Consider the following 26,876-nt stretch of genomic DNA (forward strand, 5'->3'; position numbering starts at 1 on the left):
TTTCGTGTTTATGTGTTGAAAGAAAGATGAGGATATCATTAAAAGAGAATCGGCGGTGGGTCATCAGGTAGCTTTATCTACTTTAACATAGTAGGCTCATGGGTACTGTAGTATTAGTTTACTGTTCGATTTGACACACCAAATAGATGGAAAAACGGCATTTCTCAGAAAAGAAACCATAGCACAGTGGTTAGTAGCCTACAGAATATAAAGCAATAAAAACAAGGATAAAATCTCCTGGTTAAATGTTGAGTAATGTAGTGGTTAAAGTTTAAAAATGAATAACAAATGAGAAAAAACAATGCTTCCGAGAGGCAGAAAGAAAAACGTGATGCAGACACGAAAGATGCCTCCTATTGAAATACATTAGATCAAAAGTCGTGCTGAGTGACACGAAAAAAAAGGGAAATTCATGTCCACGAACACAAATCATTAGATTAAATTTCGTGACTATGTCACGAACTGCCGTGAGACTGGGTTGTATCCTAATATACTGATAAACATTAATAACATGTGAAAGTGAAAAGGTTGTGTAGATCATAAATATATTGATTAAAAAAAAAAAAGTAAAATTTCACCTTAATTGAAATCAGTTTTTATACTCTGCTGTGGATAGGCATCATGACCTTTTTGGAGAGTATCTTGGGTAAGACAGACACTTCTGGTAAGCAGCATGGCAGTCATGAGATGTTAATAAGAAACCTTCAGTCTAATTATGATAGTCAATGTTTGCTTCATCATGAAATGAACCAGAAATCTGGTTTTGAGTTAAATAAGTGTTAATAAATACATTTATTAAGCATTTATAACATGTGAGTTAAAAACGGCTCACTATTTGGCAGGTATTGCATTAAAGTCGCCCTTTTTATTCATGCAGTTATAACTGCATTATTAATGATTTATAATGCATTTATAAATGACTTATTACTCATTAAAACACCTTTATAAACTCTTTACAAAGGGAACCCTAATATAAAGTGTTAACAAATGTTTATTTCAAAATGAGATTTCCCCCCACTTTCAATTGTTTTACTTCAATGAAAGGATAGATTTTTGTGAATTTTTTGAATGAAAAACATTTACCAAGGGTGCCAATATTATAGGAGGACACTGTATATAGCCTACATCATTTTCATATTTCTGTCTTGACAACTCTCAGAGTGTTTGGCATGGTAATGGGTATGACAATATTGGTATGTTCATTCTTATTTTAATAGATCTGCAACACTACTTCTGCAGAGCAAGTATCACACTTACAACTGCCAAGACATTCATAACCATGCTGTTGTGAATATGTAATACACATTGCTGCTGTACAATATAACATATGAACTACCACTAAGCAGGTGACAACAAGATAGAAGAATATCCTCCATCAAGCAGGAGGCAAAGGAGATGATGATGCCCCAGCAAATCTACTGCCAAAACATATGTAGTTCTGCAGCTCCAAAGAAACGGATGAAGCTTGTGTATGTTACCTATGTTTGCCTGTATTTGAGTACGAGAAATGGGGGCATATTCTTTGTCTTCTCTGCCTATGCAAGTATTCTCCCAAGCAGATCTTGCCATAGACATGGGCTGCCATGAGGTGCATATACAGTATGATGTTTTTTTAACAAAGTTCGGGAGGAGCAGGTTCAGATAATTAACCTAATTAGCACAAGTGGAGAACATTCAGTTAATCAACTCAACCAATGACAAGAGCACCGCACGCAAATCACCGCAGGTGTGAACGTACTCCAAAAGTTAAATCATGGTATTAATGACTTCACACACAATTTAGACATTTACAGTTGCACTATTCCCTTTAATTGAACAATTAAATTCATTCAAAAGAAAAAAACAACATGACAATGGCTGAATCTTGGCTTCTTCTACTTAATAAAGATATTAATATTGCTATGATTCTGCTCTAAATGTTCTCAGATATGATGGTGACATAGGCTTCCACTTCACTCAAAATGTCATTGTAGGAGTCACAGGGCGGCTTCAGCACAGACAGGGCTTCTTCCACTAACTCAACGGCTTCATCCAGGCTCTTTTCTCCTGATCCACACAGAAGTTGAGTGATTCTTGCGCTGCTCTGCACTAGATCTCCCAGAGCAAACAACAGAACAGGCTGAAATCCATTGTGTTCCACTGGAGGCATGGCACTCCCCAGATCACTGTTTGCCAGTCGAACAGCGACTACAGGACCGCAGACGTTCCCCAAGAGTCCCATGGTCTTCCGATGCAGATCCTTTATCAGCTCAGCCTTGTCCTTCAGTGACGCTCCAGAGAAGGCAATCCGTTCATAAAGAGCAGGTGCGATGCTCTTACGGACATGTTTGTTCTCCTTCTCAGAAACATCCAGGATCAGGCCCATAACATTTCTCACCCTGCCGCAGTTTTCCTCAATGCTTTCACTTTCATTTTCTGAGACAGCAGGGGAAGGGCTTTGATTCAGGTGAGTGCTGAGTATCTCTAACAGTCTGTTGGTGATGCTGAAGTATTTGCGCACATAGTGGTGGAGGGTCTGCGTGGACCTTATCAGCTCTTCTTTCTTGAGCTCGTCTTTCTTGCCAAAGAATGCAGATAGCATTCTGGTGCTTTCTGTTGGTCAAGAAGAGAGCACTTGTTTTAAAAACAAAAAAACATTTCCACTACATTTTGATCTGGTCAAAAGCATGTCTTAAAGGTAACACTTTAGTATAGGGAACACATATTCACTATTAACTATGACTTTTCCCTCAATAAACTCCTAATTTACTGCTTATGAATAGTTAGTAAGGTAGTTGTTAAGTTTAGGTATTGGGTAGGGTTAAGAATGTAGAATAAGGTCATGCAGAATAAGGCATTAATATGTGCTTTATAAGTACTAATATACAGCCAGTATAGTCAAGTAATATGCTGCTAATAAGCAACTAGTTAAAAGACCCTAAAATAAAGTGTTACCGTCTTAAAAATGTGGTTTCATTTTTATAGAATAAAAATCAAGAGTCATTGGTAAAGATTTGTTAAACCATTTATTTCAGTGAACTGGGAAAGACTAGCAGACTTTATGTAGAAATGCATGATGTAACAAATACCGAAAACATGATTTTATCTGAGTACATAAAATGTATATATTCAGATTCACAGGTGAAATGGTGAAAGAATACATATGGTATACTTATGGTATACATGCCTGTTTTAACATACAAGTCAACTAGTAAACACAGGAATGTTTTCTCTGCTTTTCAACATCATTGTTTAATCTCTCATTTTGTACCTGGAAAACAACAACAACAAAAAACATTCTTACTGACTCATCATCTCAAGTCTTATCCTGACATAGATTATGTTATCCTGATATTTTTCAGACGCTGGCCTGAATTCTTCCAAAGCCTTGTCATACTCTTCCAGGGCCTTCTCGAGTTCATCACGCTCAATGCTCCCTATAAAGGCCTGAGCAATCATGTCAATTCCTGCAAAAAACACCCCAAGTGTAACAGTGGCAATGACCGCTATACCAATTTGATGAAATGTTTCACTCATGTCTGTTAGGATATTTATGTTGTTGATTAGCCAAACAATTAGTTCAGTAACAACAGCAGCAGTAGAAGCAATGGCTGCAACACCACAAACTGCATGAACAGCTGATGAAACTAGTTGAAAGTCAGGGACGGACAGAGACATGTTCTTCAGTTTCTCATACAGAGCCGGTTCCAGCTTCTCCTTCAGCTTTTCATCAATCTTCAGCACTTCTGCCTGGATTTCACGTATACGTTGAATGATGACATCACAGTTCTCCTTCACAGTAGCGCTCTCGTTCAGGGCGATCGGACTGAAGGACAAGCCTAAGTGCTTGTTCAGAGCTTCACTGAGTTGGTTGGTGGCTCGGAAGTTGTTTTTCATCAATTCATGAACCTCTTGACTTTTGCGGATAAGCTGCTCCCGTCTTTCGGGATTTCCAGGGTAGAAGAGATCACTCCAAGACATTTTCTTTATATTAGTGTCTTGAAATAAAGAGAGAAACAATTATTTAGGAATTTCACTAACACTGATGTGAGCGACTATGATAAATATTGATCAATAAGATTCCATATACACTGCACAAGGAAATGCAAGAGTCACTGCAGAAGGTGAGCGCGGACATTGTTTGGCTATTTTACAAATATAGGTATATCGACAGTCTGCCTAATGTATAAGCAGTCACATTACTCGGAAAAACCACTGACATTTCAGGACAGCCAGTGAAAATCTTCAGTATTTTAAGGAAAGTAGCTCAAAACAGTGTTTTGACTTAACAGCACTTTGCAGCATGCCTGACATATTTTTCACAAATGAAGAGACAATGACTGAGGCACAGACCTCACTTTTGTGTGAATATTTTTCTGTGAATTCGTACAGCTTGATTCATCATGAAGTTTTACTCCCACTCCTAAACCCAACCGTCAGTACAGCATGAAAAGATTAAAAAAAAAAAAAAAAAAAAAAAAAAAGTATGAATGACACTTTTAGATGTCGTATGCAAGTTTGGGTCAGGGGACCTGGGGGTTCACAAATTTATTTCTTTATACATCTCAAGGCCAAAACGTTTATGTCTTCTCTTGTTCTTCCAGCCAAATACAATATAGTAGTAATACAGTATAGTAATATTACTATAATAGTTAGGGAGAGAGATGGAAGCTTTATTTAGTGTGTCTGCTAATTTGGGAAGAGTATTTGATCTTCTCTGAAAAGCTAAATCGTAACTGAAAAGTGATGCGGTTAAAACTGGTTTTATTCAAGTCAACCAGTATCATCTAACATCACTCAATCCACATACATTAATTTATACCAGCAAAACTGTTTTTTATGGGTTAATTCTGGTATAAATAGCTCTGAAAGGAAACTATTGCAGGTTAGCACGTTTCACAGCACAATGTCACGGTGATACAGCCAATGAATCGTAAGTGATGAAATCAGTTCATAAGACTGACGGCAGTAAAATAAATATCAGTTCCCAGTCCAGTTTTGATTCAGAAATCTAAACATTGTACAGCACTGAACGCTGGCACAATCATTAAACCATCATATCGTTTATATTCAGTTGCTCTATTAGGGTCTCATAGAATTGAATGTGTTCAAATATCTGTTTTAGCCAAGTGGTCTGTCCCATCTGTCGGTTCTCCTGGGTGTTGCCGTACTGCCTGGCCTGATTCCCAGCTTTAACTTAGATCAACGTATTTGATATATACAGTAAAATACATTTGGGGATTGTTCTTGCTTACCTGTTTTCTTCTCAAGACTGTCTTTTATTCTCAAGAGCTGTAGTCAGTGCTGGATGAGTGATGGATGTTGACTCCTTCAGCTGAAGTGATCACTGGACAGAAGGTTGCAAAGCTTTTATAGTCCACCGTGGCATTTTTATTGTTACTTTTGACATGACGTACAGAACTGTCATTCAGTGGGCTGCATGTCTCTGCCACAGAGAGAGAATTGTGAATTAACATTAAGCAATTCAGACTTTCTTCCTCAGAATTACAAGTTCATATCTTAGAATTTTGATTTCGCAATTCAGCGTTTTTTTCCCTTAGATTTCTGAGTTAACATCTCACAATCCTAATTTTCTCGCCAGACACCTGACAGGACCCCAAACATGTGTGAGATCTGAGTCTTGCAGCACACACCAGTCCCTATATCACACTCTATAAGTAATATGATATCCAGTAGTTGAATATCAATGTACCAGAACTAAGTGTGTTAAGAGCTTGCTTTGTCATACACAGCACATATGAAGCATAAAGATCAAACTTTTCCATTTTCCGGGTTAGCTGACAGAATGCCGTGGCTGGCTTACAAGGTCTAGAATAATACTGGCCTGCCAGCCTCAGTTTACGGTTTATTTCCATTAAAATATTATTGCGGAATGGAGGACTTTATCTTTATTTGTGAAGGAAATGAAAATTCCAGAGTCTACTATAAAAAGCATGGAGGAGGACAAAGTAATATTGAACAATGCAAATGAACACACTTAATAAATTACAAGGACAGTTCAATCAAAAATTGATTTTTTTTATGCTAACCAAGGCTGCATTTATTTATTAAAAATACAGTAAACACAGTAATATTGTGAAATATTTCAATTTAATACATATATTTGAATGTTTTAATATATAATGTATTTCTGAGATCAAAGCTGAATTTTCAGCATCATTACTCCAGTCTCAACGTTAAAAACAGTCGTGCTGCTTCAGATTTTTGAGGAAACTACTTTTTCACGATTCTTTGATAAATATACATGCACCTGCTCAGACATGACATTGATTGCAAAATTATATTTGATTTGAAATATTGTGAATAATACAGTAGTACTACTTAACCAGCCTACTTGCGTCGTTTATATCAAAATAAAAAACTGAACACTTCAAAATTGCAATAAATCATGGTCTACACAGTAGTCTCTTAAATGTCTATAGACAATCAAGTCTCAGTTAAGTTCAAGTGCTGAAAAAGTCCTAAGTAAACTAATATCCTTCGAAAAGGTCTCGTCAATATAGCGGATAAATAAAATAAACTGATAACACTTTAGAATAGGGAACACATATTCACTATTAACTACAACTTTTCCCTCAATAAACTCCTAATTTACTGCTTATGAATAGTCAGTAAGATAGTTGTTAAATTTAGGTATTGGGTAGGATTAAGAATGTAGAATAAGGTCATGCAGAATAAGACATTAATATGTGCTCTATAAGAACTAATATACAGCCAATATTCTAGTAATATGCTGCTAAAGTAAAATGAAATATTCAAAGTCTGCTTGCACTGGATTTGCTTATTTCAGCCTCATCAACAGCTGCAGTCATCCCCTAAATCAAACACCTGCGATTCAGCAACTACCTGCTAATGCATTCACATTCAAAAATTGGAATTGGCCATTTAAAAAAAAAAAAATTAAATAAAACGTTATTTAAAAAATCAAATAAAGTCTTTTCGCAGTAAAAACAAATGCAGTTTTCAAAGCGCAGTGTGTTTTTTTTTTTGCTTGCAAAATTAATGTGTAGTTTGTATGGTTAATATTAATGTAACTGTCGGCTCACTAAGGATTAAAAAAAATCGTCCCGCGCATGGTTACATTTTTTCCCATCCGGCCCTCAACCTAAAATGAGTTTGACACCCCTTTATTATTGGAGTAAAAAGTACATTCAGAAATGTAGTAGAGAAGAGAGTAAAAGTTGCTAATATCTTTGATACTCAAAACACTACAGAGTAGCCAAAAAGATACTTAAGTACAGGAACCAATTACATTTACTCAAATATTTTATAGCACTGACACACTGCAGCAGCTGATGTGCGATTGGCAGTCCTTTCACAATTTTGCACAGAGCAGAACCATGCATTGTTCATTTATATTTCTACACAACTTCCTGCAATACAATTCTAATTCTTCAGTCAGGCAATCACTGTTATTGCACGGCAATAACTACAACCACAGCTGCTACATCTGATAACAGAGTGCTCAAGAAGCAGAGCGACAACTGACTGAGGCTGATCCGGAGGAGTCCCAGGGCAGATGGGCCACAGTGGAGACAAGGAAATGCAGAGCTGGGGTGGAGCCGATGGGCTGACAGGCCAAAGTGGAGACATGGGCCTGGGGGTCCAAGGTGCAGCCGGGGACTCACGGTAAACTGGTGGAGGGGAACCCCAAAGCAGGGCTGAAGAGCCTCACAGAGCTAGCGGTTCAAGTAATGTGGTTGTAAATAAGTGCACAACAAGAATAATCCAAAGGAAACCAGTCTTTAATTCAAAAATACGCAGCACAGAACATTGAGAACAATGAGCAAACAAATTAGGAATAAAGTCCGTTCTGTGACACATACTATGTGATTAATATCTTAGATACACGACATAAACATAACATTACATCTTGTATCCTGTCTGCACAAAAGGATGCAAATGAAAGTGAACTTCAGCTCATAACAATAATAATAAAAAAGATCAACAGTTCCGGGTCTGGAGCGAACACTGAACTGAACTTAACCTACAATAATCTACAATAATTAATTTCAAAAATCTACAATAATTAAAACAATTCTTCCAATTGACCTATGACATCTGTTACTTTGATGACATTCAACAAAACATGACAAAGTTTATAGAACCTTGTATGTTGAAACAGCAGTGGGAGTTTTTTCCTTTTTTCAGCTGAACAAATCTTAACATTCGCTGGAATCTTGTATGTTGAAATAGTAGTGAGTGTTACTTCCTAAATTTCATTTAGAAAGGGGCTATAAACATTTGGCAATACTTTTTTTTTGGTGCATGTCAACCGTGTTTGGGGAAATAAAAGATGCTGAATGTGCAGATGCAGGGCAATCTAAATGCAAAATGCATGACAATACACCTTTAAAACAAACACAGACTTTAATCACTGTCCATGTAAAGTAGCCACACGTACGTCTGCAAGATGTCTGTTAAAGATCACTTCATCTGGAAATCATCTGATGTTTACAAACATCTTATAGACGTCTTTAATATGTCAGTTTTACATACATTCTAAATCATAAACATCTTAAAGACATCTTCTAAACGTCTATTTGACATCTGACAGGAAACGTCCTATAGACGTATTGCAGATGAGCAAACACTATACAAATAAATGCATAAATGCACTATACAAAGCGAATTGCAACATTAAATAGAATGAGTTAACGGATACAATTATTTTGTTTATAAATTCATTCATATAGGTTGTTTTTTTAGTCCTTGTTTTTTCCCTTCCAGTTAATTAGGCCATTAGATTACTTGTTTATATGTTAATCAGGCTACAAAATCAAGTTTGCAATGACTAAAATATGATGTGATCGAACAGTGTTATTAATAATATTAATTTATATATTATATAATATATTATTTATTTAATTAATTCATATTAATTAATAGCCTATTCCATTATTTTTGATCACACAGATACAGCCACAAAGTGTTTACTTTTATTTGTTTGCGCTCACAATGAAAACAGAAATGAAACTACAGGATGCGTTTTCTCATCTCGGTTTCCTGACTTGTGTATAGCCGCTCTTCACAACAAAAATAAACTCAGCAGCACAGACTTGTCCCACAGTTTTTTTCTTTTGTTTTGTTAAACTTTAGATTATTTAAGTCAAACATATTTCGCATATTTATTAGGCTTACTTTAATGGCTTGCCTGCTGTCCCAGAGACTTGTTATCTCCAGATAGCCTATTGCAATTTTAAAGGAACAGCGCCTGTAACGTTTTAGACCATATAGAGGTCTCTATTTTTAAATCAAGCACAAAAGGGCACCGGTTTTAAGCAATTTGAATGTAAAAAAAAGGGGCCTACTCTATATTTCAGATTGTTTCTTTTTTAAACGGCACAAATTGAGAGAATAACCTTAACCTTGTTACCGTCAGTACGTTATAGCAACATTATCCTACATAATTACATTATCAATTACTTCACAATACCTCAGTTTATGGTATCCACTGGGATTCGTTTTGTGTTCTAAATTTGTTCATTTTATTTATTTGGACTCTAAACGGATACCACCCGTTGACTTGCATTTTCTACTGAAGAAAGAAAGAAAGAAAGACAACATCTTTGATGGCCTGAGGGTGAGTACATTAAGAGCAAATTTATATTGTGGGGTGAACTATTCATTTAATTTGGTGTTTTCATGTCAGTAATATTGCAGTTCAAATAGCAATATGACAAAATAATTACAATATAATTTTTATATTGCCCAGTCCTATTAAATACAAAAACAACTGTGCAGAACAGTTCACTGCATTTATACTATTGTGATATGAATTAATTTATTTAAATTGTTGCTGATAAATACAATATCGATAAATGCAGTGATACATTTAAAAACTTTAAATTACCTTGATTTGCAGCCAGAAAATTTAGGGAAGATGGTCTTGATGATTCTGATTCTGCATGAAACACAATGCAATGGTCAACAACGACCTTCTAACTGATTAAGACTTTTTTTAAAACTTCAAACCAGTGAAAAAATAATATTGTCTGAATCAGGAGAGAAATATGCACAGATCAGGCATCTTTTACCAGTTAAATTAGTTCAAAACAGATCTAAACAAATATGTTGGTAAATTTTGGGGATGGAATTTTTCTCATTATGACAACCATTGGTGAGCAAGTGATGTAATGCTAAGACATTTTCTTAAAGGAGGATTACACATCAAAAAATAACATAAATAAGTAGCTGGATTCTTGATTTAAAACAATGTTAATTAAATTGTTTGTGCTAATAATAGTTATATACAAGCAATAATTACAGTAATATAGATGCCTGAAAGATGTGATGTGTGTGTTTTCTCTTACATTTAAGACATCATGACAAGGACAAGCTTTATGTACCTTCTAGCCGGTAAACAGGGCGCTTCTGTGATGAAGAAGAGGGCTGGGTGTCTGTTCAGATCAAAGTTAAGCAGTTATTTGTCTCATACATCAGACATTCTTACAAACATTGAAAGGACTGCCACATTGCAGTGCTTCACTGTATAGAAAGATAGATGCTAACTCACTTTGTATTGTTGCCTTATTGGAGCTGTAGGCTGCTTTACATCCTGCTCCTGTTTTTAAAAATACAATATTACAATTCTTTAGCTTAAATGTTGTGGTAGCTAGACTTTATTATATTCAATTCTTTAAACAAGGGGCACTTACCCCCAGCAGAGAGTGATACAGAGGGATGGGAGCTGACTCTTGGGGATGCTACTGCAAATTGTGCAAATGATAATTATCAAAATGTAAATGTGTACAGTTCATGAAAATTACAGGTAAACTTTGCACATACATTTTTTAGCTTTACAAACGATCCTTTTGGGGGCAAATTTGGGGGGCTTTGGTGGTGGTGGGAGCTGAATATAGTCTCCATCATCAGACTCCTCAGAATCTGTCTGGTCAAATTTAGGATTTCGCCTGGGAATGATAGCAAGCATGGAGTAATTAGAGGCTAGTGTATGGTTTAGGTTCCATTTATCTCAAACAGTAAATCTTACTTTCTCTTCCTCTGATGCGACTCTGGCTCTGTTTCAATGTTGGAGCCCTTTTCGGCCCGAATCAGGCATTCATGGGCCTTGTCATATGTATCTGAAAATGTCACAAAAAAAGTTTTTGTTAATTTATTTAACAAGTAACAATAACAATTAATTGATTTATGTTCACAAATTATACATCTAGTATTTTAAATATTCATTTAAAACCCTCACTTTTCGTTTTTAGTAAATCAAATGGGTGTATCTCCCATGCGTCGCTGTTTGGTTTTTCATGCAGCATCACTGCCTTCTTGATTCTCTCATGGCTCTTATATGGAGGCCAGTAGCATCCCTCCTTGGTGCACCAGGCTTCAGAGATCAAAGCTAAACTGTCCTCTTCATTTGGAAATTTGACTACAGCAAACACTGAACTGTAAACAAAAAGGTGAAAAGGGTCACTCAGTTTTCACAAAATATTTCACAAACTCAATTTCAACGTATCTTATAACATACAAACCTTTTTACAGAAATTGTTAAACTCTTATTTTTTTATTTATTTTACAGGTGCCTCACATCCTACAAATGGAGTAATGGCATGCCAGCAAAGTCCTCTTTGCATGGAAGTAACACAAACTTCCGTAGCACATTTGTGGCTTGGGTAAAAAGGAGTTCATCCTTCAATCCAGAGAGCAAGAAAATGTCTAGCTGTGATGATGGTAGGGGATAGACAAAAAGATCTGTCTTGTTCCTAAATCTTTTGTACACGATTAAGGTTTCTCCGTGTTCCTCGACCACCAGGTTTTGCACAACAACAACATCTGTGTTTTTCAGCTGGACACAGTTATTCCCAGTGCAAACCTGCACAGAGAAGTGAGCGAACTGCATTTTTGCATACTGCTCTTTCACATTTAGACCATTTGGGACTGCGCCGTTGTCATGTGGTCTTTGTAGTGTCTTCTCTGCATCTGACTGCATTGTTCACATGGTCTCTTTTTCTGACAGTCTTCGTATGACTTGTGCTAAAGGTTTGTTTGGTTTTCTCATCATTCGTTTAATTTGGCCAAGGGAATTCTCAAAGGGAAAACAAGACATGTTGTCAAGTACCCCAAATGCTTGTACATCATAAATAAAAATAGTCAAGCAATGCATGTTGTAAGTCATGGTTTCTTTTCCATACAGTCTGCTGCAGTGCTCCACAAACAAAACCAGGAGGTTTCCAGCATAGTCTGCGTAGTCTGCACAAAAGGATGGACTTAGAAAGATGGTCATAGCAACTGAAAGCAGCATGAAGTTTTCATACATCGTCTTTGGAATATTTCCTTTCAAACAGACTGGTGCAGTGTACAAGAGGAATGTACGAAATTCAGTAGCCTTCCAGCGGTCTGACTCGATTACAGATCTCGGTTTTTCTGATCATTTCTGATGGCGCATGAGGTCGTAGCTCTATCAGTTGTGAAGAGACATTTCTGACAAACGCTGGACCTAAACGAGTCTTCAGTGGCCCTTTCTGCCATAGAGAGATGAGTTTACGTGTAACCCCCAAACATACAAGGTGCATGTAGTCAAGAGGAAATGATGTCACCAAACCAATGGACAGTGATTCTAAAGGCTTTTTAACACAGTAGTGCGAGTCCTCAGAAAGATAATCAAAATGGTCATGGTTGGACCTCAGACTGTTATTTCTGGAAAGAGCATACGGTTATTGTGGTAAACTCCCTTTTGACAGCATTTGTCACATCCATAGTACCCATTGTGACCCTTAGAATTTCTGATGAAGGCCCTTGCAGGTGCATCACAAACAATGGCAGAGATCTGGACCCTAATATTTCTGGCTTCAAAAAAGAAACCTTCTTTTTCAAGATGCTGCATTTCCCCAACAAAGTCTTGTAGGAAATCAAGACTGGCTGGTTTTTTCTCCCCAAAAAACATCCCAATGAGAATGGCAACTTGTTTGTCTGGACCCAATCATTGTAGTTTTCTACAAGGCCTAAAACAGTCCAGAATTGAGAGTTTGAGCTCTTGTATAGAGGAAGGCCATCTATATTAACTTGCAGGGACACTGACTGACACATTGGATGAACTGATGTTGTGAGGTGGGACAACAGACCGTGTTCAATGCCAGCATGAAAATATGTCCCCCCAGAGACTTTTCAGCAAAGTCCGTGAATCTTTAGGAAGGCCTAATTCAGGTAATTTGTTGCACAAAATCTTGAGTAGTTCAGTCAGTGATGAATGTGGAATTTGTTTCCTGACAGCCCAATCAGAAAGTAATGCTCTGATATTATCCTCCTCATCTGTGCTTTCATCATTGCTGTCCTCTGTGTTCCCAGCAAAGCTCTCACTAGCTCCTCCCTCACTGCTGCTTAGTGTTCAATCATATACTGACTCCACTCTATTGTTGGACTCTGGTGTTGTAAGAGCCACTTCCTCAAAATTGCTTATGTTGTGACAGTCAAGTCTCTCCTCAGTTATTTCATCATCTGTTTCTACAGATGCTGACTGCAGTTTTTGCAAATCTTGCTCAACTCCTCTTTGAATTTTTCTGCGTTTACTCCAGTAACTGGACATGTTACCTGGAGATAAACACTTCTGAATATATCTGTAAAGGAAATCAAATGATAGCATCAACACTGGGATGTTGATGATCATGTTATCACTAATAATTGCTTTAAAAAAATTAAATTGTAAATATTTGCAAAGGTGTCCACTGATGTGGTCACAGGCACAGCCATTTAAAATGTATACACCCATAGTAGTGGCAAAATAAATTATTGCTAAATTTGTTTGATTATGTTCTATGAAAATGATATAAGCTTATATGCAGGTCTCCAGGAGAAACTGGCAGCTATGAGATTTGATGTGCCCCATGGACGCACCAATATTAAGCATAACATCACTGCAGCTTTTGTTGACCAAGAGCAGACATGGCATAATTGTAATATACATTTTTTTTAAGGGTTAGTTAGTTTTTAGTTGGTGATGCCAGAGACCTAAAGGGGAGGGGACTATCATATGGATGTAAGTGGGGAAAAACTGCCCAGGTAAAAAAATAAAAATACATTTTTATAATGTTTTTAAAGTGCTCTATTTTCACACACTAATTTTGTACTTAATATACAAAAAATTTGTATTTAGTACTTCTTAAGTACAAAACTAGTGTGTTAAAAACAGATACTGCACAACCCCTTCAAGCATATCATGCATAATGTCAACAGCGTAATTCTCTGAAGAATGAAAAAACTGTAATGAATTGAGTGGACAACTTCTCTTAAGGCCAAACAGTGGTGCAAGAGTGGGATCTTGTGCCAGAGCATTGCAATGTTCTGAATATAGCTCCTTTGTTCCAATTATCAAATCTGGGTCATCTACACTAAATATAGACTGCAACTTTGTTTTGTCAGTTAAGCAAAACCGGCAACAAGTAGGTTGCACTGAACGACTCAACCATACCAAGCAGTCCATGTAAAGCTAAATTGTCACCAGTAACCTGAATGACAGAACCCTGTAACATAGTATCTGAGAAGGGCACATTGATTTCCTTTGATTCCAGAATTTTCAGATCCTCTACCAGAGGCTGTAAGATTGGTTCAAAGCCATATTTTTTCAAGTCTACTGAATGGAAAAGGGCCACAAGATGGATGTTCATTAAAACAACCAAGTTTGTGTATTCCTTTTTTGGATCCAAGTGGATTTGCAGTTCGAAATCGTCGTAATATAACTGCATTTGAAGAGCATGCTCTTTTTGACCAAATAACATATGCTTTTTGAAGTAAGAACCATCATTAATGTCTTTGTAAATACCATCTTGATGACTTTTAACCTGCTGGAAAAAGTGGCAAAGTTCAGAATTTGTAAACATAGACTCAAGAGTTCCTAAAATGGGCACATAGACAAATTTGTCATTGACAGGAACTTAACTGTATAATCCTGTAGTTTTATCTTTGCGCACATCATAGCGCACACCAAGAGCATATTCCACCAGTTCAACAATTTTCCATTTTTTCTCAAAGTGTCTCTGTCTCTTTGTTTCAGTATTAAGGCAAGAGAAAGGATTTTCTAGCTGGTGAAAACATTCTTTAACTTTGTCTAGGGTTTGCAAAGGCACCTCTGATGAAAGACATTTTAGAACAGTGTCTCTTGCTTGAGCGTGAACATCACTTACAAGTTCTTCCATTGAACCAACTAAACATTGAACAGTATTTTCAGAGACTCCAGCTGCTTGTACTTGAGCAACAATAGCACTACACATATCCGTTAGTTGCCGATTTTCAACAGGAGTCTGAAAAGTGACTGGAGGATCCTCAGTTAGGGTATCAGAAACAGGAACATTGATACCACTACCAACGTTCTCAGCAGTACCTGAGGCTACACAGTCTCTGTGCACTCCCAAAATATGTTTCTTGAACCCATAATATGTATAAAACACAGATGAACATCCAGGTTCGCCACATTTCAACCGTAATGAATGCCCTGGGTACAAACCATGATGAAACTTCAGATGCTGAAACAAACTTGAATAACTTCTGTGGTGTACCTTGCAAAGGAAGCATGAGAACATTTGAGCAAGACGCTGGGCGCTGGGAGTCAAACCTCAGTGTTGTGAATTCTCACACGGATTTCTTTGACCCTTGGACTTTCCTTGGCAATGCCCACATCAATGCCATACACCGTTGTTTGAATGAACGTGTAGAAGATGCACAAGGCCTCATCATACGACACAAAGACAAAGTGCGCCTTAAAGAGTTCATCAAAGGCTGCAACAGCTGTCTGCGTCATGCAGGGAATGGCCTTCTGGTCCAGGATGATGTAAAACTTCTGAATGCTACTCCTCTTTTCTCCAACACAGAGGAGGAAGGGCTGTGTAGATCCAACTTGCTCAAGAAATGTCTTGATGTCTTGAAGAGCATATGATGAGAGATTTTATAGTGTGCAGTTTTTTTTTATAACAGCTAACAGATCTTTCATGTTCAAATTCACAAAAAAAAGTCTTTACATTTTTAAAATGTATTATGTTGAGATCTACATTAACCAAAATTAACAAATGCAGTGCAAGTATTGTTCAGTGTGTTTCAGTAACAAATGAAATCTTACTGTAATGCGTTTATGAAATCGTTTCACCCTTGAATTGTAGATGTAAGAAGATTTTAATGTGAGATGTGAAGAGAGTTTTCTGCTCAATTAGGGCGATTGGCTGAGATATACAGGGATACCCGCCATCCCCTAGGATCCAGAAATTCTCAGGTGGGTAAAGCTGCTGGCAAAATAGTGGACTGTTTTTCAGAACTCTGGAATCATGAACTGAACCTGGGTATCCTACGAAGATGTCTAAAAACTTGCCTCTGTGGTCACAAACTGCTAAGAGCTGAATTGAGTAAAACAGTTTGCGGTTGAGGTAGCACTGAGCATCTGTACTAGGTGGCTTGATTCTCACTTGGCACCCATCAATGCTTCCTACAGCATTTTTGAAAGCTGCAGATTCAGCGAGGTGAGCAAACCCATCTCCAACCTTTTGCAATTCTTCTGCAGCTTGGAAATGAATCATCTGGGCTCTTTTGCAAACTATCTTATTTGCCACACGGTGAACAATTTCATGTACAGTGGAGCGGGGAATATCAAAGGCTCTGGATACGACCCGATAGGAAGTTGCGCTGGCCAACCAGAACACAAAAACAAGCACTTCCAGCTCATGTCCCCATCCATGATCATAATGGTCACGCAGGAATGAGAACAGATGTGTTAGTGTCTGCCTTGTAAGCCTGTAGTCTGGCCTTACATCACTAACTCCATCATAAAAAAAATGGAGAGAACTGGCATGTTATGAACAACAGTCAAGATAGCATTCCAGGGGCCAGTTTACGACAGGGCCCCTCTCTAACTGCTGGTGTGTAAGAAGATGTGCCACACCGTGATTGGATCTTTGGTGAATGAATATAAACAAATGTTCAGCAACATCAGATAAGATGTTGGGACAACTACCAGACACCTCTTCCAGAGCAGAAAGGGGGACCTTCTGCACCCACCAAAACCAAGGAAGAGGACATCTCATTGGACGATACATTGACTCTAACCTACCAAACTCATTCCTAAAGTTTAGGCAAGGACTGCCATAAAAATTCCTTCAGGACCCCCTGGATAGAGCAGCCGTTACTGAAATAAAGAGAGGCCACAGAGATCTATCTAAATCCATTCATACCTATGTTTGGAGGCCTTAATTTGATCTAAACTGCATCACATCCACTCCATCTTCATGCAAAGCACAGTTTATGCTAATGGTTACTGACTGTTAAAACAACAGGTCTTGGGACAGACCTGTTCACAGATAAACAAATGCATGGATGATAATTTAACCATTTCATAGTGTGTTTGGTGTCTATCTGTTCCCTACGATGCCTTAAATAATTTGAAAGAGGTTTGGAAAAGAAATAATGCATGGGTAAAATGTTAAAGACACTATTTTAACACTGTACTTTATGCTATGCAAATGAGTTCCACACTAGGGTGGGCAACACCGGGGCTGCTTCAGATAACAGTGGACAATCACACTCCAGGACCGGCAAGGCACCACATTTCAATCTCCTCCTCATCAGAAAGGGATAAATATGTCCCTCGGGAAGACACACCCTTGTTCTGCATTTCCAGCTCGACGGGGAAGGAGACATTAACAGACACTCCACATCCTGAGTTTCTGACCTGACAAGGAAAGAGACTACAAGACGGTTAAGGTGAAGCTTTCGCAAGCAAAACCTTTTACATTGCTTCCAGCTGCTCTCTAGCTGCAAAAAAGGCCCCAGCATTGAGGGACTTCATCTGAACCTTATGGCTCCTACAGCAACACAGCCCATTCCGCAAAGAACCTCTGCATCGGCAGACATTGACTGTACCACACGGCTCCTCAGCGACACAGCCAGCCTGCAAGGGAAACTGTGAAGATTCATCTGACCCAGCTGCCCAGTCCATCCTAAAGGACCCTCTTGGCACAACCGAAGTTCAGCATCCTCCAGCCCAGCGTGGCACGACTACTGGATCGCAACTCCGTGCCCTCCCACTGCACGCAACCTGCATCATCAGTGGAAGACGTCTCTGCTACCGGATTGATCACCCGACTGTGTGGAACTTAAATATAAACTTACCAAACCTCTTTTACCAGACCTTGGCATTAGTTTATACACGCAGCATATGTTTTTCTAACCTGTTTAGATAACAGTAACTTGAGGTCAGCTTGTACAAATAATAGGGATATTATTTGTTGAATGATAAATAAGCAATTATTTATCACCATTTTACCAGGGCCATTAGGTGGCTTCCATAAGAAGCATTCCCATACGATTCTCTTCCATCCTACATTGTCCAACAGCATTGCATTTATCCATTCTGTGTTCACTTCATTTATTTGTTTCTTTGATTTAATTCAATATTCTGCTTTGATTATTATTTTATCATTTAGAAGTGCATACTCATTATTTCATTATTAATCGTTGTGGTATTTACTCTTGCATGTCTATTGTTAATAAATTTCATTGATTTTATTATAACTGTGTCTTCCTTGTGTTGATGATCAAAGACTCTACTGGTTGACCGACTCCCTCCATTTTAAATCGGAATTATTGAACAGCTCTTTTGGAGTGTTCTTAAATTGTTAAGATATTATTCTTAACTGGTGCCCCATATTACAAAGGAGGGAGGGGTCATCTGATACACTCATAACCACACCTTAAGTGACACATGATCAAAAATCACTACGTCACCGGTGAATGGAGCAAAATTCACTACACAAGTAAAGTGTGTTAAAGCACTTTACAATGGCGCCCATGAGCTTTACAGAGCTCTAATCTGCTGTTTTCACAGCAAGCTGTTTTTTGTTTTGGTTGGTTTGTGATTTGGGCTGGTTCCTCTCTGTGTGTGTGTTGACTGTAGGCGATCAGTGTGTACTTCAGTCACACCGCAGCTGATCCTCTGTGTGCTTCAGCACAACATAAAGAGCTATCTTTTCCCTTCTAAAATAGTTTCACAGACGGACACTGCTTATTTTTCAAGATGTCATTCTGTCTGTGCATTATTGGATGCAGTCATTCCCTGTTCCCTGCTGACTGTCACAATCGCTGCATCACATGCCTTGGCATTCAGCATGCTTTTGTGGATAGTTCATATTTGCATTGTGCGAATATGACTATCTCAGTGTTGAGGTCTAGATTCTCGTTCCTTGGTTCTCAGGGGGCGGGAGCCCCCTCCCCTATGCCCTATTCTGCTGTTTTTTTCTAGTTCACGCCAGGAAGTGCAGTGTGTAGGCATGGTGACCTGAGGATTACTTTTAGGGCTTGCCCGCCTAGAACTTCTCCGTGGGCCCCTAAACCCCACACAGCAGCCAGTGGTGCTGCTGGAGGATCATACTGGTCTCTCTGTGGAGTGACCAGTTGTTTCCTTCGGTGCACCTGTTGATGAACAGATGTCGATCACGGCATAGGAAGGTGAGCCAGAGTCCTCTGGAGAGGAAGACTCGGCTGCGTTGCCTCCCTCTGGGACCCAGTCTGATCCAGAGCTGACAGCTATGCCTGCCCGGGCCGACAGTCAGGCTTGAGTGGAACCCTCCACTGTGACCTGAGACCTCTTGGCAGGACGACTGGTTTCTCGGGGCGACTCGCGCTGGTCCTCAGCATCCCGCCCTGATACCTTTCTTTCCGGAGGTGCATGAGGTGGTGACTAGATCATGGAAGATGCCTTATGGCGTCCGAACCCGGTCTGGTTCCTCTTCTGCCTTCACCACCTTGGATGGCGGGGTGGCTAAGGGGTACGTAGTTGAGCGCACTGTCGCGATGCAATTGTGTCCGACAGTCGCCGGCTGGAGGGGTGAACCGTGTCTCCCATCCCAGGCCTATAAATTCTCATTTAACCTGACGGAGAAAGCTTACAGAACCTGTGGACAGGCAGCCTCTGCCCTGCATGCCATGGCGCTGCTTCAGGTCTATCAAGCCAAGACGCTCATGGAAATGCCCCAGGATAGTCTTGATAAACAGCTTCTGGGGGAGCTGAGCACCGCCACCAACCTCGCTCTCCAGGTGACTAAGGTGATGACACTTTTAGTTGGTCAAGCAAAGGCCACTTTTGAAACTGGCAGACATGAAGGAGACCGATAAATATCAGTTCCTGGAGTCCCCCGTATCACAGGTCGGCCTATTCGCTGATGTCTGCTTCTGCATGGTCGAGTGCTGCTGGGTAAAGCTCTTGACTGTGCAGAAGCAGACAGAGGCTATTAAGCACATCCTGCCCTGCAGTAACTCCACCTGCTCATCACCGTGGGCACCTGTATGCACTGTCCTCCGCCCCTGTTAAGACTGCAAAGCATCAGCCTCCACCCGGCAGACAGCAGGATGCGGTGCGCCGCTCGCAGCCGAGCCAGGTGGACCTGAGATGGGCAACCTGAAGGAGAGGAATACAGCCCACAGCCTCACAAAAAGAGCTGTTAACTCAAGAATGTACTGGTCCGTTCTGACAGCACTGCAACTGTTGCATAAATCAACCACCCCTGGACGGTCTATGCTCCCGTCGCATGTCACAACTTGCCCGCGATTTTCTCTTTTGGAGACAGAAGTATCTGAGGTCGTTTTGTACCATTCACATCCCAGGTGCGCTCAACAGTGCAGCCGACGAGCTCTCACAGCAGCCTCCACTTCCAGGAGAATGAAGATTCCATCCCCAGGTGGTCAAACTGATTTGGCAGTGGTTTAGACTGCTCAGATAGATCTGTTTGCCCCCCGGACACAGCCCATTGCCAGTTGTTTTACTCCCTGACCAAGGGCACTCTTGGCACGGATGCACTGGCTCACAGCTAGCCCCGGGGTCTATGCAAGTTTGCATTTCCCCCAGTGAGCCTACTCACACAGCTTCTGTGCAAGGTCAGGGAGGACGAGGAGTCTTTAAGAAAGACCCTTAAGAAAGTACTCCTAGTTGCATTTACCTCCATCAAGAGGGTAGAGGACACGTATTTTCTGTTGACGAATCGTGCCTGTTGTGTCAAACTTGATTTATTGCAATGTTGAGGTGTTCAGTTTTATTTTAATTTTAGAAAATAAACATTTCTCATGAATCAAATCAATTGTTTATTTTTACTGGCATTTCTCTCAGGTGTCAAGGACTAGTCTTTGAGCCTACATTTAACATGAGTAAAATACAGATGAAAAAAAATTAAGATAAAAAAACAGATGCTCCAAGATTTTTACTCAAGTTGTATTGGAATGTCCCTTTTAACTTGTAATGGGAGTCATTTTTGCTGTCAGGTATATGTACTTTTATGTAAAAGTGTGGTTTTCAGATACTCTTTACACCTCTGCTCTTTCCACAGTGACGACTTCTAAAAGAGTTCTCTTTCGAGTGAATCCTCATATGGCACTTAAGGTCACCTGTAAATCTGAAACTTTTTTCACACTGATCACATGTAAATAGCTTCTCTCCAGTGTGAATATTCATGTGTTTCCTAAGGCCTTGTTCCTGTGTGAAGCCATTCCCGCACAGAGTGCAGGTGTAAGGCTTTCTCCAGTGTGAGTTCTCATGTGGACTTTAAGGTTTCCTTTCTGTGTGAAACTCTGTCCACATTGTTCACAGGTGAATGAACTCTCGATCCAGTGTGAATTCTCATGTGGACTATAAGATTTCCTTTTGCAATGAAACTGTGTCCACACTCTTGACAGGTGTAAGGCTTTTCTTTAGTGTGAGTTCTCATGTGGTTTATAAGACTTCCTTTTGCAGTGAAACTCTTTCCACACTCTTGACAGGTGTAAGGCTTTTCTCTAGTGTGAGTTCTCATGTGGTTTATAAGACTTCCTTTTGCAGTGAAACTGTGTCCACACTCTTGACAGCTGTAAGGCTTTTCTCTAGTGTGAGTTCTCATGTGGTTTATAAGACTTCCTTTTACAGTGAAACTCTTTCCACACTCTTGACAGGTGTGAGGCTTTTCTCTAGTGTGAGTTCTCATGTGGTTTATAAGACTTCCTTTTGCAGTGAAACTCTTTCCACACTCTTGACAGGTGTGAGGCTTTTCTCTAGTGTGAATTCGCATGTGGATTTTAAGGCTTCCTTTTTGACTGAAACTCTTTCCACATTGTTTGCAGGTGTGAGGCTTTTCTCCTAGTGTGAATTCTCATGTGAATTTTAAGGCTTACATTTTGACTGAAGCTCTTTCCACATTGTTTGCAGGTGTGAGGCTTTTCTCCAGTGTGAATTCTCATGTGGGCTATAAGGTTTCCTTTTACAGTAAAACTCTTTCCACATTGTTTGCAGGTGTAAGGCTTTTCTCCAGTGTGAACTCTCATGTGGACTTTAAGGTGTCCTTCACATGTGAAACTCTTTCCACACTGTTGGCAAGTGAAGGGGCTCTCTCTAGTGTGAACTCTCAAGTGGACTTGAAGGTTTCTATGTTGGTCAAAACTCTTTCCACACTGTTGGCAGGTGAAATAACTTTTAGTTCTTGTCTTTTGAGCTCTTTTTTGTAAGGAAGACTTTTTAGCCTGTGTCAATCTTTCTCCAATCATGAAATCATGATGTTTATCGTAATGTTCTTTCTCCTCTTTCCTTTCATTAAGTTCATGACTCGCCTCTTTCAGTGCCATCAGGTCTAGGACAAAACCAGAAATAAAACAATTTAGACATTGTAAAGCATCAATCAAAACCAACAACATCTATGATCATTATATACAGCTATGGAAAAAATTAAGAGACCACTTAACATTGATTTCTGAACTTGGAGTGGTCTCTTCATTTTTTCCATAGCTGTATATATATATATATATATAAATTATTAGGGCTGTGAATCTTTGGGTATACAACGATTCAATTTGATTCACGATTCATAGTTGTTTGATTCGATTCAAGAACAATTTTTGCAAATTCAGAACGATTCGAGACGAGACGATTCACATTAAAATTTGATGTGATTAGATTAATTCGATTTGATTCTGCATTTTAATATGCATTCATAGGGTTATTGAAATGCTTCCCTCGATGCGTCTTAGTCAGGGTGCAAATTACACAGCGGCCTTCAGGAGGTCAGAGAGTAAGGGCAAAAACAAACAAACAAAAAACCTTTTGTCCATTGTTAATGTTAGTTCATAATGATGATACATAACTTTATTTTAATAGCCTATAAAAATTGGCATTTGTGGAAATTTACATAAGCCAAAACTTTAAAAGGGCTTTAAAAGTATTGTTAGGCTTAGTTCATGTTAACTATAGTGAAGGATAGTGTTAATGGCTACACAACCTTATTAAAGTGTTCCAGGTACATTAAATATACTAATGCTTACATGGAGAGACTATCAATGCACTTTCCCAACTAATCCTAAATTAACTTTTCTTCACAGAATAGTAAGAAAAGCCCTCTTTATACGGAACATTTTCCTTATGGTGATTCTGAAAGAAAACGCACTGGGTTTCTACTGTTGCTATAAACACGCATCTGATTGATAAACCGTGCACTCTTATTTCAGTGTTGCTAACGTTGAAGTTATTTCAGCAGTTTCCTTCGCACATTCAGTTTATTCGACATTAAGTTCATAATTTCATTTATCATTCATTGAACTGTGCGTATGCATGAAGACACTTACATCATGTGTTTGCTCCATCCATGCAATAAATGCGTGCCTTGAAACTGCTCAGGTAATGTCAATGACCCATTTCTGACGTTTCCACGCAATAAAAGCGTTTTATTTCAATAGTAGTGACAGAGCAATGACTTGGCAGCTTTATCAATGGCTTGAGCAGTTTGACTCAGGACTATTGCTGTCTTAATAGAGACCTGTCATATGTTCATGTGAACAGCAGTGGCCGTCCTGAGGAGAGCTCAAACGTGGGCTACGGACAGAGCGCATTGAGAGGCGGCAAAGAGTGCAGCCGCGAGCATCTGTGAAGGAGAGCTGTGAGGGAAGGCGCAAAATGACGGCGCACAATGTCTCCATCAATCCGCGCATGTAGTAATTTAATGTTTAAATATTTTAAAGCACTGAATTGCTATAGATTCGCGATTAATCTGATTCTTTGCATTTTACATTGATTACTGACCGAAATAAACGATTCAAAAAAACATGTTTCAAGATCGATGCATATGCATGTTGTAATCGATGCATCGAGAAAACGAGTGAATTGTTCGTTACACCCCTAATTATATATATATATATATATATATATATATATATATATACACATACATACATTTATACTATTACCCATGACAGACTGTTACAGTGTCTCTTGTAACTGGTATTGAGCTGTTACTCTGTGTTAAATCCTGTAGAACAGTCATTAACAAAAAGCCACGTGTGTCAGTGTCTGGGTTTTACACTGGATAAATTAATAAAGCAGAGTAGTGATGCATAACCTGGCAAGTATCTTAATTCACCAAGTTGCAACACAGACTCCCTTGCTAAAACACACATGGAAAATGCTGAATGGATAAAAACAACTTGAATAAGCCCATTAATGGCATGATTGAGTCATGCTCCTAACAAACTATTTCCTCTTTCCATATTGTGAATAATAAATGTGTAACATGTTAATTTGCTTGTTACACAATGAATCCTAACTTATTGTAATAATTATTTGACGTAGCCTACTTTAACACTCAGAATTATTCCTTAGCATCCTCACGTAGCCTACTAAACTGCATTTTCAAATTGTTTGCGTGTTGGAGGTAGCCTACACTATTACGTTCGTGTGCAGAGTGATGTTAAGCTAGCTGGTGAGAGAAAATGGCACTATCAAAGAGTCTAAAGTGGAAAGTTGTCAGCGAAAATAGGGCATACAAAGAAGAATGGAAAGACAACTATGCATTCATCCTACCTAGTTTTGTGAATGCAAAGCCGGTGTGCCTTATCTGCAATGAAGTTGTCGCTGTTTTCAAAGAATATCGACACCGGTGTAAAATCTAGTACTGCCACTGTGTGTTGACATTGTGAAACTGCATGATTTGTAAATTATGCATGGCGGGCCACATATAATATATTTTAAAAGACAAGGGCCGTTTGAAATTCATCCGCGGGCCACATTTGGCCACCCCTGCCCTATACCCTGTCCAATCCTATGGATCAGGGATGGGCAGCTTTGGTTCTGGAATAAAGTTTCATCCCTAATCAAATACACCTACCTGAGAACGCTGGCGCAGGATATGGATATGTTTCTGGACTACTTTCACTCAATAAGATGTGGATGACCTACCTGCTATTTTTCGGGGTCCTGCTGTCACACTGATCGACTGAACTGTAGATGTCAGCTGACTCTAAACTCTCTCTCTGCTTTTACTCTCACTACTTCTGCTGCCATAAGTGATCTAATTGTGAAGTCTAATTCTACATCCTGCCGGTTTGATCTGACACCTACTGTTTTACTTAAGATGTGTGTTCCTGAGGTTGAACCTTTCATAACAAATATGATAAACTGTAGTTTAGCATCTGCCATTGTTCCAGCAGAATTAAAACTGGCTGCAGTGACCCCCATTCTTAAAATACAGGCCTTGACCATCTAAACTTGAATAATTACAGGCCAATCTCAAATTTACCATTCTTAAGTAAAGTTCTTGAAAAAGTTGTGGCTTCACAATTAAGATCTTACTTAAACGCTAATGGCCTTTTTGAATCTTTTCAGTCAGGATTTTGCTCTTCACATAGCACTGAAACTGCTCTTTTTCGTGTGGTTAATGACATTCTTCTGTCCATGGATTCTGGGTTAATAAACATCCTGATTCTTCTCGATCTAAGCTCTGCATTTGACACAGTCTGCCATGAAATCTCTCGCCTTTCTGATATTGGTATCACTGGTTCATCTCTTTCCTGGCTCATTTCCTACATCAGCAACAGAAAATATTATATCACCATACAAGGGTATAAATCTGCCATTGCTCCAGTCTCACAGGGTGTTCCTCAAGGTTCAGTTCTGGGTCCACTTCTGTTTATCATTTATATTTCTCCACTTGGTGACACCATACGCATGCATGGACTTCAATTTCATTGATATGCTGATGACATTCAAATCTATCTTACCACCAGCTCTGATAGGCAATCCCTGCCTGGCTCACTTACTGCATGCATTAGGGATATCAAGCATTGGCTGTCCTTGAATCGTCTTAAAAAAAAAACAATAACAAAACTGAAATATAGCTGCAAGCAGCAATTACGGGGCCAAGCACAAAAGTGGCACAACAAGCCAGCCAGCACGGCCGTGAGCATCAGACCAACTGCAACAGTGAGCAATTAAAGACCTATTAAGATCATTTTAGGCAAAAGAGCTGAAAAATGACCAAAAAAGAGGATTTACTGGTTCATCACTTTCGACCAATAGGTGGCGCTGTCACTAAATTAATGTGGTATGGCCTGAGTGAGGTGACAATAACACTTGCAAAGTTTTGTGTCAATCTGTCAAAGCATTGCAGAGATACAGCTTCAAGAGTCGGTTTTGCATCATGCCTCAAATTCGTAGCTCCGGTGTATGAAAACAGTTTGACGTATCGACTTGAAATCCATAACTTTTTGTCGGAATGGTCTGAAGATGATAAGGTTCGAGTTTGGTGAAAATCGCAGCAACGGTCTAGGAGGAGTTCGAAAAAGTAGGTTTTCATATCTCTGTTCTCAGCATGACCCAAGGAATCTACTGAGACCAGTTTCATTACAATCGGCTAATATAGTAAAAAGTTAACATTTTTGTAAATTTTGTTATAACTTTTGACCTCAAGGTGGCGCTGGTCCGAAACCTCTCAGGCTCCTTCAGGGCATTGTCCTGATGACCCATACCGAGTTTCGTATCGATATGCTAATTTGTTCATAAAATACAGCGTTTTAGCACAAAATTCAAAATGGTTGACGGCCAAAATGGCCGATATGGGAAAATTGGATATCATTCGACTCGACATGATGCCCCGAATCAAACGAGA

The 26,876-nt window shown here is 39.1% G+C and overlaps 2 protein-coding genes, 1 long non-coding RNA gene and 1 pseudogene across 4 annotated transcripts in view; 1 reads left to right on the forward strand and 3 right to left on the reverse strand.

Moving 5' to 3' along the window:
• Positions 1-26,876, forward strand: part of LOC125245430 — a 1,350,402-nt gene that overhangs the window by 291,314 nt on the left and 1,032,212 nt on the right.
• LOC125245826 (single-pass membrane and coiled-coil domain-containing protein 3-like) lies at positions 1,079-5,534 on the reverse strand. Of its 2 annotated transcripts, none has more exons than XM_048156618.1 (2): positions 5,235-5,534; positions 1,079-2,592 (listed from the first exon to the last, which is right to left on the reverse strand). In XM_048156618.1, exon 2 carries the CDS (start codon positions 2,579-2,581, stop codon positions 1,913-1,915), a length of 669 nt encoding a protein of 222 aa, XP_048012575.1. In that variant the 5' UTR covers positions 2,582-2,592; positions 5,235-5,534; the 3' UTR covers positions 1,079-1,912. The 2 variants fall into 2 exon arrangements, with proteins under 2 accessions (XP_048012575.1, XP_048012568.1); XM_048156611.1 differs by lacking the exon at positions 1,079-2,592 and adding an exon at positions 2,987-3,977 and having other exon boundaries at positions 5,235-5,430.
• Positions 10,350-11,369, reverse strand: LOC125246039. Its single transcript, XR_007179684.1, has 5 exons — positions 11,204-11,369; positions 10,994-11,084; positions 10,659-10,913; positions 10,517-10,564; positions 10,350-10,400 (listed from the first exon to the last, which is right to left on the reverse strand). It is a non-coding gene; the product is annotated as an uncharacterized LOC125246039 (long non-coding RNA).
• Positions 21,498-22,591, reverse strand: LOC125245711 (annotated as a pseudogene).

This window comes from Megalobrama amblycephala, linkage group LG1 (assembly GCF_018812025.1).
Source record: "Megalobrama amblycephala isolate DHTTF-2021 linkage group LG1, ASM1881202v1, whole genome shotgun sequence".
Taxonomy (NCBI): Eukaryota; Metazoa; Chordata; class Actinopteri; order Cypriniformes; family Xenocyprididae; genus Megalobrama; species Megalobrama amblycephala.